Raw genomic sequence first — 13,182 nt, forward strand, 5'->3', positions numbered from 1 at the left:
TGAACCAAACAAAATCCAGTCAAAGTGTAAAAAGAACTCATACACCTGCAAGTTTTTTACACAGTAAGGAATCTCCAGCTGTCCAAGGAATTGTAAACAAACATGATTTACCACAAAAACCTGAACTAATAGGTATGCTTAGTAAGATCGAACTAGAACAAGTGAGTTTGATGAATGAAATCATCTATCAAGGGGAAACTAATGGTATCGCTGGCCGTGACGGTGATGATGGAAAAAAATGTGTACGCCCTAAGAGTGGAAACAGTCGACGCCATAACAACATAAATAGAAAATCAGGAAATCCAACTGAATATATTGGTATCAGTGAAGATAAAACCGACTTTACAGGGGCAAATCCGAAAGTATGGTTATATCTATACAGAGTAACCAGAAACGTAAACGACACCCAAATAAAAAAGTTCATATCGAAAAAGCTTCACCCGGAGGAACCAGAAGGGGAAGAAAATAGTGATGTCACAGTTCAAGAGCTGCAAACAGATTCAAACCAACTGAAATGTTTCATGGTTGGGTTTGACTTCTCCCACAAAGAAAAAATATATACACCAGAATTTTGGCCCAGAGGAGTAGGTTTCAGGAGATTTGACTTCAGGCGCTATAAGCAGTATATGGATGCTCAAAGGAATAGCATACATTTTTTATAGATAGCAAAAGCAAAAATATTGACGATAGTAACGAAACGAATGTAAATTTCATTTCATATGCAAATATGCAAAGTATAAGAAGCAAGCAGAGTTTGCTCGAAGTAGAGCTTTCTGTCCAGTAACCAATGTTTTTGTCACTAACAGAAACATGGTTAAAGGACTTTGAAGTAAGTAATTTTTCAATTGATGAATATAACCTTGCGAGTGCATACTGTCGCGGTATGCACAAGGGCGGTGGTACTGCCCTGTGGGCAAAACAAGAACTTGTGACAACTCCTTTAAATATTAACAACCTAAGTAATGAAAAAGTTTTTGAATGTTGTGGATGTGTATTTGAAACTCATAAAATAGTTACGTTACAATTTATAGATCACCAACAGGAAACTTCCATTTATTCTGCCAGAAACTTCAGGAAATGTTAGACTAAATATTTAGCATAAAATCACTTTTATGGGTCTTAGGTGATTTAAATATAGATTTCAACATCTTATCACATAAACGAGAGGAACTACTTGATATATTTGCATGATACGGCCTTCATAGTATTGTTTATCAGGATACAAGAATATCATCAAGTTCTAGTACAAAAATTGACAATATTTTTACTAACGCTGAAGCATGAACATATGTTATGGAAAACCACTTCTCTAATCATAGTACAATAATTTTTAAAATCAACTCACATAAGTTATGCTGTAAACATATTGAAGAGGTCAAATGTTTCATAGACTATTGCAATAAAAATAAAATACTCTGCCCAAATTTTACAAATCTTGGCGCGATACATATGATGCACTATCATGCAATGAAAAATATGAAAAATTCTCGAATACATCACAAAGTCATTTCTTTAGGACATTTCCAATGAAGAAAAAACCCTCAAAAATGTCCCAAAATCGTGGATCACCGATGAAATCAAAAGGTTGAGTGTACAGTTAAAAGATCTGTATATTCTTCAGAAGAATTACCCTATTTTGAAAGGTCAATATCAAATACAAAAATGAAAACACCATAATCTTGTGGAAACTTGTAAAATGAATCATTATAACCAATTAATTCAAATATATGAAAATAAAAATAAAACCTCCTGGGCAGTTACCAATAAATTGAAAAATAATAAGAAACCCAAATCATCCAATATAAAAATCAAAGACAAGCTTTGGTCTTATGGTATCAGGGGATCTGCTTTTAACTGGTTCGAATCTTAAAAATAGATATCAGCAATAAATAGCGGTCAAAACACAATTCACCATTCTCATCTTACATCTGTGGAAGTTGGAGTTCTTCAGGGGAGTGTTCTTGCTCCAGCTCTATTTTCAATCTACATAGTAGACATTGTAAAATACCACTCACATTTTCATTTAACGTTGTACGCTAATGATCTCTCCATTAGTATCACAAAAATCTCACGATCTCAATCGACAAGCTTGCAATGATCTGATGGAAAAAATAATTCTATGGTTCTTCATTGATAGTCTTTATATCAATGCTAGCAAGACACAGTTTATTATTTACCACAGAGAACGGCTGAAAATATAGAGATTCATTTAGGGAAAACGACTCTAGAGAAGAGCTACACCGTTAAATTTCTAGGTGTAACTATGAGTGATACACCTGATTGGGAATCTCACATAAGTGAAACAATAAAAAAATTTAACAGTAAGCTTTACCAGATCAGATGTCTTCAGAGAGTAATTAATATAAATGTTCTGAGAAATTATTATTTTGCGGAAATACAATCCCGACTATCATATGGAATTTTGTTATGGGACATGTCGTCTTCAGCACAAAAACTATTCCTAGTACAAAAAAATGCATACGTGCAATGTTAAATAAAAATCAGAGAGAATCATGCAAACTTCTTTTTAAATATATGCCTGTATGGCCCTATTTCCAATGGAATTAGGGTTTACAACTACCTATTGACAAAAATCGATCAGGAGGTATCTTACTTCAGATTCAGAAAAACGCTGAAAACATACTTACTGGATAACTCGTATTATACAATGGACGAGTTCTTATCTTCGTAGTGAACTCTCTTTGCTCCTTATAGCATTTTAAAGTACATGTATTGTTTGCCTAATCTATGTTCAAATTTCTTTTGACTTGTTTTATGCCTTACAAAGATTATTATTATTATTATTATTAATTGGTCAGTCGGTAGCCAAGCGGTTTGGCGTGGGTGCTTTGTTCACTCACTCGAATTGACTGCCGTGTTGGTCGGTGGTTCAAGCCCTAGTCTGAACGATCGATCTTCACTTGCTACCGTCCAACCCGTGTTAGGAATCACACGTTAAAAGGTAAGACCTCGTTAATCCTTAGATCACACAAGTTTCGACTTCTGAGGGTTGTCGTTCGTAGGGGTGCGACAGCTGGTTAACGGAAAAACAGATTTTAAACAGATTAATAAAGAAAATGTACAATGTCTTTTTTACGACGTGCGTTTGACACGATCGACCGAGATCTATTTTTGCTTAAATTAGAAGCTGTCGTTGTGCGTGGAGTGCCTCTTGACTGGGCGAAGTGTTATATTTCTTAGTGTACACAAATAACAGTGTATGACAACTTAAAATCGCAAACAAGAGATTCTAACCTAGGAGTATCCCAAGGCTCAATATTGGGAACCTTGTTCTTAATAATATTCATGTCAGACATAAAAAATGCTGCAATTATCCTGAGCCAATCTTACTGTATGTTGGTGTTACAAATATTCTGATGTCAAACACCGACATTGAACAATTAATTGTGAATAGTAATGGAGCCTCTAGTGAGCTTTATGAATATTGCGCTCAGAATGGTCTGCAAATGAATGTGACAAAAATATATTTTATGCGGTTTTTACTAAGGAATATTACACCTGACCAAAATATTTACCTACATATTAATGGAAAATCAATTGAAGCTACAGAAACAATGAAATTTCTGGGTGTCACACTCGATCAAAAATTAACATGGGAGGCCCATATAAAAACTGTATGCTCCAGACTAAGCACATAAGGCAGCTCAAAGACTGTTTTTTTTAATGTGCTTAAATTACTATATTGTGGACTTGTTCAGAGAGTTCTACAATATGGATTAGTATTCTGGGGTTCCTCGCCACATGCTGTTAAGGCATCCAGAGCACAGAAAAAAATATTAAGAGCTATGTTCAATGCCCATCCACTGTCAACATGTAAAGACCTATTCAAAAGCTTATATATAGTTCAAATAATTACATATATTGAAGAAAATGACAATAGGTTCAAGAAAAATGAAGATTTGCACTCGCATGACACACGAATGAAAGGAAGTCTACACCAGAGTTACTCACGATTACAAATCTACCAGAACTCGTCTGACTACATAGGAGTTAAATTATATAATAAATTCAAATGTATCTGTGAGCTTAAACGAGATACCTGTAATATGTGTAACATGTCATTTAGCATTAAACTCAAACGTTTTCTCACAGAACAAAGAGTTTCTCAACTTTCAAAAATATATTTTTGTTTAGCAACTTTTAAAATGTGTTTCGTTTTTCAATGTTAATTTTTAAAATCTTGACTTACTTATATTACCTAATTCTTAAAATACTGACTTACTAATGTTAATAACTTTAATTACACTCGTATTTTAACTGTATATTAATTTTAATGATGAACATATTCCAGAGAGATGCATATGACATACTCAGGTTCAGGTGAAAACACCTTACCCTTGGCTCTCATATGAACCTACGACTTTGTAAGTACATGTGGCAGAAACCCGACGGAAAAACAACAACTAACCCAGCTAATACCGCGACAAAAGCTGAAGTAAAACCTCGCGTGAAGACATAAAATATAATACTTTTATAAGATACATTTTTTCAAATATATAACTTTCAAATGTATTTGAGCTTAGCTATTTCAATTTGATTTTTGACTTGTGTTGAACTCGATGTTCAATAGCACCAATAAACTATAGTTGTATGTCTACCAGAGACTCTGAAAAATATTCTATTCGCAAATTTATGTATGGAGAACTTTTTTGAATAAACTTGAATCACAAAATGCATCATCCTGTTTTTCTAAGTTTCAATACATTATACGAGACTATTAGACCATTGCTGAGAAAATAGCGACCAGCTGAATTGTTTACATCGCAGCATATGCAAATGGAGCTTTTTTCATTTGATATCAAACTTAACAATGCAGGGTTAGTTCGTGAGTTAAAGAAATTAAACTCTCTCATCTTACCCAATTACAATCTGAGTATATTTCATTTACTAGTAAACATACAGTGTTTGACCGTGTTAGGTATAACACGTTAAAAGGTAAGACCTCTTTAGTCCTTAGCTCGCACAAGTTTCGACTTCTGAGGGTTGTCATTCGTAGGGGTGCGATAGCTGGTTAACGTAAAAAACATATTTTAAACATTTCGATAATTCTAATTATGATATTGTATGTTTACATGGTTATGAAAAAAATAAAAATGTGAATTTATCCTCCCACTGCTGCTATTGCTTACTTTTGCAGTATTGTAAAAATAATTCAAATCGAACTCTACTTTGAATTCTGTGGCCTTTCTATAAATCTATTAGTATGTCTCTACGTATCATATACAGGGGACGTCTTTTTTTCTAACCTTGATGCTCTTCTATACCAGGAATTTGAAAGCAATATAAAAATATCATTTCTGGTACATTTGTATATAGATTTTATGCGTTTCAACATTTAATTTCCAACTTCACATGAATACCTGCACAGTCATCCACATACATAGATAAAAAACCTAATATCTAACCTACCTGAAAATTCAGATAACACTGGTATCCTTGACCCATGTCATTCTGACCATAAAAAAGGGCAATTTGTTATCATCAGTGGGGCTTCAGAAATATGAACAGAAACGTGTTACCAAAAAAGGCCTAGAAAGTTTCAAAAATTGGAGTTTTCTAGACACTAAACAGTTTGGTTGTGAGTTATATTCCTCAGATATTCTCAAAATTATTCTTGTAAAATCAAAATATCACTTCCTCTAAGGAAGTATGTACTCACAGAAAATAACTTTGAATTAACATGGTTTGATGATAGGTACACTTGGCTGCAAAATTCGCAGCAGATGTGTCACGAAATCCATACTATATGGTAACATTCAGGGCCAGTTAAAAACGAAAAAAAAAGCAAATGAAAAGTTTAAATTTCAATAGTACCTCCAAATCTTTCTGGAACCCTATAAATGTAATTAAACTAGTAGAGGTAACAGGACAATGATTGAACGATTTTTTTGCAGTCTAGCTGAAAATACCATTCGAGTTCTTCCTGATCTCTCAATAAAAACATACTACCATTTTTTTATTGAGCCTGCTTGTCCTAAAAATTAGTTGATGCGATGATGTCACTTAAATACAGTACTCAACTTTTAGATAGATATACTTTTCTGAAGTTAACAAGTTACACAGTTGCAAAGCTCGGGTCAAGGAATACATTTCTACAAAATAGAAAATAATTGAAAGAAAAAGAAAATACAGCCATCAAAACTGTTCCTACTGATATCACACAGCATGAAGCTACAAGATGAAAAGCAGGTAATTTTATGCTCCGTTGATAAGGAGTCTAATCAAAGTAATGTCATGAAAAAATGGTGAAAATGGATTCTTGAAACTCTTAGACTATTTTTACAGAACCTTATAGAAGTAAAATCTATGTAATACCAGGTGTTCTGAGAAATATTGTGAATAAATATTATTATATGGTCTTTATTTTACACTATCTAACCAGTTTTTGAACAGATACTAAATTTTCCAAAAAGTGTTATTTGGTATAAATTTCCATGAATTTCATTATTGAAAAGTGAGTTCTTACCTACTCAGAGAAATAGACAGTTTTCATTTGGTCATTTTATGCATAGCATACGATACATTTATTACAAATCAACAGTTATGATTAGTAATGCTAGTGCTCTCGGCTATTGCTATCTCGGCAAAGGTAGAAGATTAGACAAAAAATGTATTCTTTAAAATGCAATGGAATTATGTTGTGAAATTTAGACTATTGTGAGCGGTCCTCAAAAAAATCGTAAAACATTGAAATCATTTGATTTTGATTTAAAACTTTTCAGTCGATACGTCAAGAAGAGTACTTCGACCACGCCACTGAAGACGACTGCCGCAGTTGAAACGTTTGTATATTAAAAACCAACCAAAAGCTATCATTTCATATTTGAAAATAAATTATCAATTTAAATAACTATTCTTTAAGCGTTTTTCAATATTTTCCCCGTACTGTACTTTTCTTTATATTTATGAATTAAGCAATACTTATTATGATGACTTCAATTTTTTGACAAACTAATGATACTATAGTTTTTAAGGAGTGAATGTTTTGATCGATCGTGGAGAGTGAAAGGTGACCTGACTAAAACAATCTATGAAAATGATTAGATTACTTTTAATGCCACCGACATTGAATGTATAACCATAACCACAGTGATGACGACTTGAATTTCATTAGAGATAAACATAAACTTCAATGTAGGAATAGCAATCACAAAACATCATGAATTTTCGATATTTGAAAAAAAAGCTATAGAACTTTTTAGAATCACAACCAACCTAACACGGGTTGGACGATAGCAGGTGAAAATCTATCGTTCAGGCTGCGGCTTGAACCAACGACTTACACATCGGCCGATTGAGAGATTGAACAAAGCACCCTGTATTTATTTTTTCATGTAATTCAATGTTCATATGAAAGTAGTCGTTTGTTTCAAGGGGACTTTTCTCTCAGTTTGTGGCTGAAAGTTGCTTGTTTGCATGATGTATACATCTTTGTAGAGTTTATTTTAAAATTAACTGCTTTCTTCTTGTCTTTGAAAGGTTCTCAAATTTTTCTATAAAGATGGAGAAGTGGAAAGCCAAAACTTCTCATTCCCAAAAAAATTTTCTGATTTTTAAAAACAAGTTCTCCATTGTATTACTGTTTTTGGTACAACAACTTTAAATTATTATGTTGACTCAGAAATTCCTTTTGCGAGAAATTAGCTTTTAAAATGCAGTTGATCAATTGCCCTCATCACCTATATGATACCTTTAACCATCCTTTTCCAAAACTGGCCTACATTGAAATGTTTGGCATGTGAGAACTTAGGACATCAAAAGTTGAAATTTACATGTATTCTAGAAATTTTATTACCATAAAATTCTGTTCATATCATAGCTAAAAGTTTGTAGGTACATTAAAATTTTTCATTCAAGCAATGTTTTTTTAAACAATTCTTTTGAAAAATGTTAACATTATTTTCAAAGAAAAAATCTGAAATATCTAACAAATGAAACACTTAATAGGAATTCATCATATACTTAGAATTTAGAGATTCAATGTACATTGTATATGTAGTCAATATGGTATCAATACAAATATTGGTGCTTCACTAGTATGGAAATCGATAACATATGTTACCTTGATTCTAAGATTATTAGGGTAGACTGATCTACAATTTCTCCTTGGCCACAACTTATTATAGGTGCCTATCAATTGTCTAAATGATATCTCAAACAAGTTGATGAAATATCATTGCATAGATTTTTCCATTCAAAGCCATTACTTGGATTTACACAGCTGATATAAATATTCAAAATGAAGTAAACAGAAACGCTGATACAGAACAGAAACATATCAACAACCCATGTATAATACACCATTATTAATACAGAACATTTGTTCAATTTGAAAAAATAAAGATTGAGAGTTACATATACAGGACCAGCAGATTTATTTTACAGATAAAACTCATTTGAGGCAAAACAAAACTGTTCACCAGACAGAAAAAGTAGCCAAGGAGGACATTAATATTGTCTATAAAACACATACATCACAATTTTTCTATTACAAACCTATGTACATCAAATGAAGGCCCTGTTGAACCGGATAAAATAAATAATAAATTGGACATAATGCATCAAGTATGAATAATTTCGAACTGTACTTAAATGCACTATAATGTCAAACAAGCAATAAAATGAAATCAGTCACCTATATAGAGCTTAAGCTCACTTTTTATTCAGCCATGGATGTTTTAAGCAGTCGGAAGCAGTAGCACGTCTATCGGGATCAAAATCTAGCATGGGTCTCAGAAACGTGGCAAAATCTATAGCATCTTCTCTTGCCCAATCATACTTTTCTGTGAGCACCTCCTCTAGACCCCAAGGCTTCAAGCCAGTAATATGACGTAGTTCGTTCTTCTTATTGAAAAACAGTTTAGAGTTTTTACCACTTTGGGCAATTTTCCTTGGTATATTTCCCAGTAGCTCAATAATGTGGGCTAGGTGATCCTCATCTCGACAATAATCCTCACCAGAATGAGGTTCGAATAGGTAATCTCCAGTAGCTAGCTCGAACGCCATGCACGCAGTACTCCAAATGTCAGCAGATGTATTGTACCCAGCACCCAGCAGTACTTCCAGAGATCTGTACTGTCTAGTTTGAATATCTTCTGTGAAATGTTTGTCCACCCAGCACGCATTGCCTAAATCAGCAATTTTTACGTCAAAATCACATTCAACAAAGGCAGGATCAAGATCTAATTTTTTGCTCTCGCTTCTAGAGTTCAAAGGGGAATCATCTTCACACATATGCATGATTGGCTCATCTCCTGCTTGCTCACATATAGGAGCTTCTCCAGCTCCTAGTTCTTCAACACAACCATTGGATAGTTTCTCTTCTAATTCTGGTGTGGTTTCCGGGCTCGGTGAAGTACCATTACAATCTGTATCACCATTGACATTCAAGTCATTTACATCACCATTTTCTTTAACTTTTTTTTGTTCCTCAAGTTCAATAATCTGTTCCATTTGTCGTTTTAGTAATTCATTTTGTCGTTTTGCTTTTTTCTTTAGCTTTTTCTTTTTATTTTTGCTCATTTTTACTTGCTGAGCTTCTGTTATAGGAGCAGTACTAACAAGAGAAGTGGGCAATTTCAAACCTAGCTGGTGCATCTCTGCTGCTTCACAGGCTAATCGACGGATAGCTTCTTCAGTAACACAAATCAAAACATTTTCTGGTTTGATATCGGTGTGTATAATTTTGCATTTAGTGTGTAAGTAATCTAGACCTTCCAACACTTGCCTCATTATTGTACGAACATTAGCCAAAGGAATCCCTCTATAATTTGATTTAATAATCAATTTCAACAGATGGTGGCCAAGGACTTCAAACACCATGCAGACATGGACACCATTTATCCCACTTATTTTAAAGTCATTCAATAATTGTACAGTTTTATTTCTTTTGGGATCTGAAGGATCAGATTCTCTTACAGATTTCAAAATTTTTATCTCATCCAGGGCAGTTTCTGTGAAGTGATCAGCTGACTTGACTATTTTCAATGCAACAAACCTCTTATCTTCAAGATCCCAACACAACCATACTGTAGAAAAATGACCCCAACCTAGTTTCCTCGTTACATGGTATCGCATGAGAAACAGGTCGCCAATTTTGACAGGATGATAACCTCCTTTGCGATAATCCGTACTGTCTTCTTGTTCTTCCTCTTCACTCGTGTAGGGATCGTCTGGATCTTCAATGGTTTCATTACTAGAGCTGTGGGATGGTTCACTCTTGGTATTATGTCGATTCTCTCCACCATGACCATTCATTTCGTTTTTTCCCTTCTTCTTACCAGGCTTGTGTCTCTTCTTTTTAGCTTGGATAGCTAAGACACGTCTGTTTACGTCCAATTTAGCGCTCATTTGTATAACTTTCCTGAACAATCACCACTGTGAAACGATGTGAATATGTCAAATGCCCTTCATTTCCGAGAAAACACTTTTGTTAAACTATGGCCGCCTCCGTTCTTCGTTTTTTAACTTGAAAAATAAAATCTCTCGAGCGAGCGACACAGACACAGTACTTTCCGTTTCTGTCTCTCTCTTTATGTCTTTTAGGCTCCGTTCCGTATCGAAATAAAATTACCGAAGATACACTTTCAATTTATCGTCTGAATTATTACAAAATTCACATTTGAAACTGTGAATCTGTCAATCTTAATAATTCATTAATAGAAATGATCTTTACCAATCCCAAGAATATTCATAATAGGTATAAAATTCAGAATAATGGCCTAAGCATATCAATATCTACGAGTAACAAAATGTTTGACGCCGAGGTTCTGACTTTAACTATTTCCGGGTTCGTAGGACGTGAATTTTTGGAATTTTTTTACCGTGACCCTGTTCGAGGGCAACGAGTTCCGTTTTTTCTAATAGAATCCTGTGTTTTCCTTCACTGAGTGCGTGTTCTGCCACGGCTAACTTGTCTGTTTGTCCTAGTCTGCAGTTTCTTTCATGCTTCTTTAGCCTTGTTCCCATGGATATTTTAGTGGTTCCTATGTATACCTTCCCACAAGTGCACGGTATGCGATAAACCCCTGCTGCTGATAGTGAGCCTCTTTTGTCTTTAGGGTTCGTTTTTGTCTTTTTAGGGACCCATGCCGTGCACTTGTGGAAGGTATACATCAATACCACCAAAAGATCCATGGGAACAAGGCACTGCAATGTTGCCCGACAATTTTAATCGTGGCGAGTAAAATTGTGCGTGCAAAATTGCAGTGTGTGGCGTAGTACTGACAATCTTAAGGCTACTTCATGTTGGAACGAACATCGCATAAAAAGTGCGATTTAAAATGGCGTCGTGTTTATCGTAAAAAAGTTGAAAAAATTGAACTTTTTTGCGATTTCCGCAAAATGTTATACGTCAACATACAATGAGGTTATATTGATTTCACTCTCGTTTTTTAAGCCCATACATCGAAATTGAATCCGAAATGGACGAATGTGTCAGGTTGTTCAAATTATATCAACTTTACCGTAAAAAGCTTCATTGAGAAAACCCCGTCTTTAGGGTGGAAAATATTTTCAAAAATAGAAGAAAATATGGAGAATATCACAATCTTGTGGCTGAAATAAATGAGAATTAGTGATCCAGAGAAATATTTCAGCTATTTCAGGCTCCCTCTCTCATTATTCAATAAATTATTGAATTTGGTTGGCCCCTCATTGAAGAACTCATTTTGCAAAAGAACCCCTCGCCCCTGCAGGCAGTAACGTTAAGATAAGTGGTTTGAAGACACGCTCCTATTAAACAAAACTTGAGAAAATTGTTAGTCCTATATTCTGATATGATGGGGTCTAGTCTTAAAAGTCGTAATTCGTATGTCATCATTCAGGTTCATGTAATAAAATTTAAAATTCAACAATGAAATCCCTAGATATTGCCCGCTTCAACATGAACAGGGTATTTTGACAATTGAGGCGAATTTGCGGAACCGCAAAAATATTATCGCAATCGTTTTAATATGAACTCGCCTTTACTCGGCAATTTGAATACAGTCGCCACCATAATTTTACACGTACATGTCAACAGGTTCGTGCAAGTCAACGTGTGTGTAGGCATAACAATCTTAACCATCATTCATCGACAGCGAAAACTCGTTAAAAAAGGGTATGTTTATTGCAAAAATAATTCAAACATGGATACTAGAACTTGGAGCAAATATTTTGTAATAGAGTTGATTGAGTTATAAAGAAGTCACCCTTGTTTGTGGAATGTAAACTGCAGAGAATATAGTAACAAAATAAAGAAAAACAAAGCGTACCAGGAATTAGTGACGAAAGTACAGCAGGTAGACCCTGATGCGACGAAGGAGACTGTAAAAAAGAAAATAGATTCCATGAGAGGATCAGTAAGAAAAGAAAGGGAGAAAGTAATAGATAGCAAAAAATCCGATGTAGGAAGTGACGCAGTATGAGCCACATTTGTGGTATTTTACATATTACCAGTTTTTAGAGGACCAAGAAGTTCCGCGTTAGAGCCAATCCAATATTGAAAGTGATCAGGAACTAGCAGAACAGGAACATTTACAACAGGTGATAATAAATAAAATTACACTCAGGAGAAGTTAACAGTGTTAACTTCTTTTTTTAGATTTTCAACCCGAACTTGGTGCAATTGTTACAGATTTGAAATGGTTAAACTGAAAATAAGGTGATTTCAAAGAAGTAAAATAACAACATTGTTTTTATAGACAAAGAGCGAAGCTAAACAATGTGGTAACGTTGAAACTAAGATTGTTTGAAGGTGCTTGACAATGTTTCTGTATAAGAAGAAATATTCAGGACTTCCATTGTCTAAAGCGGAAAGGCATGAATTCTATGCTAGAACAGATAAAATTAAATTACTGTGAAATTATGAAGTGCTGAAAATGAAAACTGCTAAAATAATTAAACGATATGTTGAAAATAGAATAATTAAAGTACGTCTTTTTTGTAACTTCAATTCAGTTAACAAATTAATATTTGAAAATTGCTGTCTTTTTAGCAGCCAATCTTTGGACCACCTGCAACGTTTTTTTCTATTTTGCCTTTTTATCACTAATGCCGCTGCCACTGCCAGTTTATGTGCTCGTTTCATCGTGTCGCTGTCCAAACTCCAAACTAACTGCGAACTGGCTTTGTGGCCTGACAATGTATGAACGCTTCGTCCCTACAATTTTGCACTCACAA

The 13,182-nt window shown here is 34.3% G+C and overlaps 1 protein-coding gene across 1 annotated transcript; it reads right to left on the reverse strand.

The window, feature by feature from the left end:
- Positions 1–7,965: 7,965 nt before the first annotated feature.
- Positions 7,966–10,526, reverse strand: SRPK (SR splicing factor protein kinase). The gene has a single exon (XM_023170904.2). The coding sequence runs from the start codon at positions 10,369–10,371 to the stop codon at positions 8,674–8,676; it is 1,698 nt and encodes a 565-aa protein (XP_023026672.1). The 5' UTR covers positions 10,372–10,526; the 3' UTR covers positions 7,966–8,673.
- Between the last annotated feature and the right edge of the window lie 2,656 nt (positions 10,527–13,182).

Source organism: Leptinotarsa decemlineata, unplaced genomic scaffold (assembly GCF_025532065.1).
Source record: "Leptinotarsa decemlineata unplaced genomic scaffold, Ldec_3_MD MMD2_tig00004307_RagTag_RagTag, whole genome shotgun sequence".
Taxonomy (NCBI): Eukaryota; Metazoa; Arthropoda; class Insecta; order Coleoptera; family Chrysomelidae; genus Leptinotarsa; species Leptinotarsa decemlineata.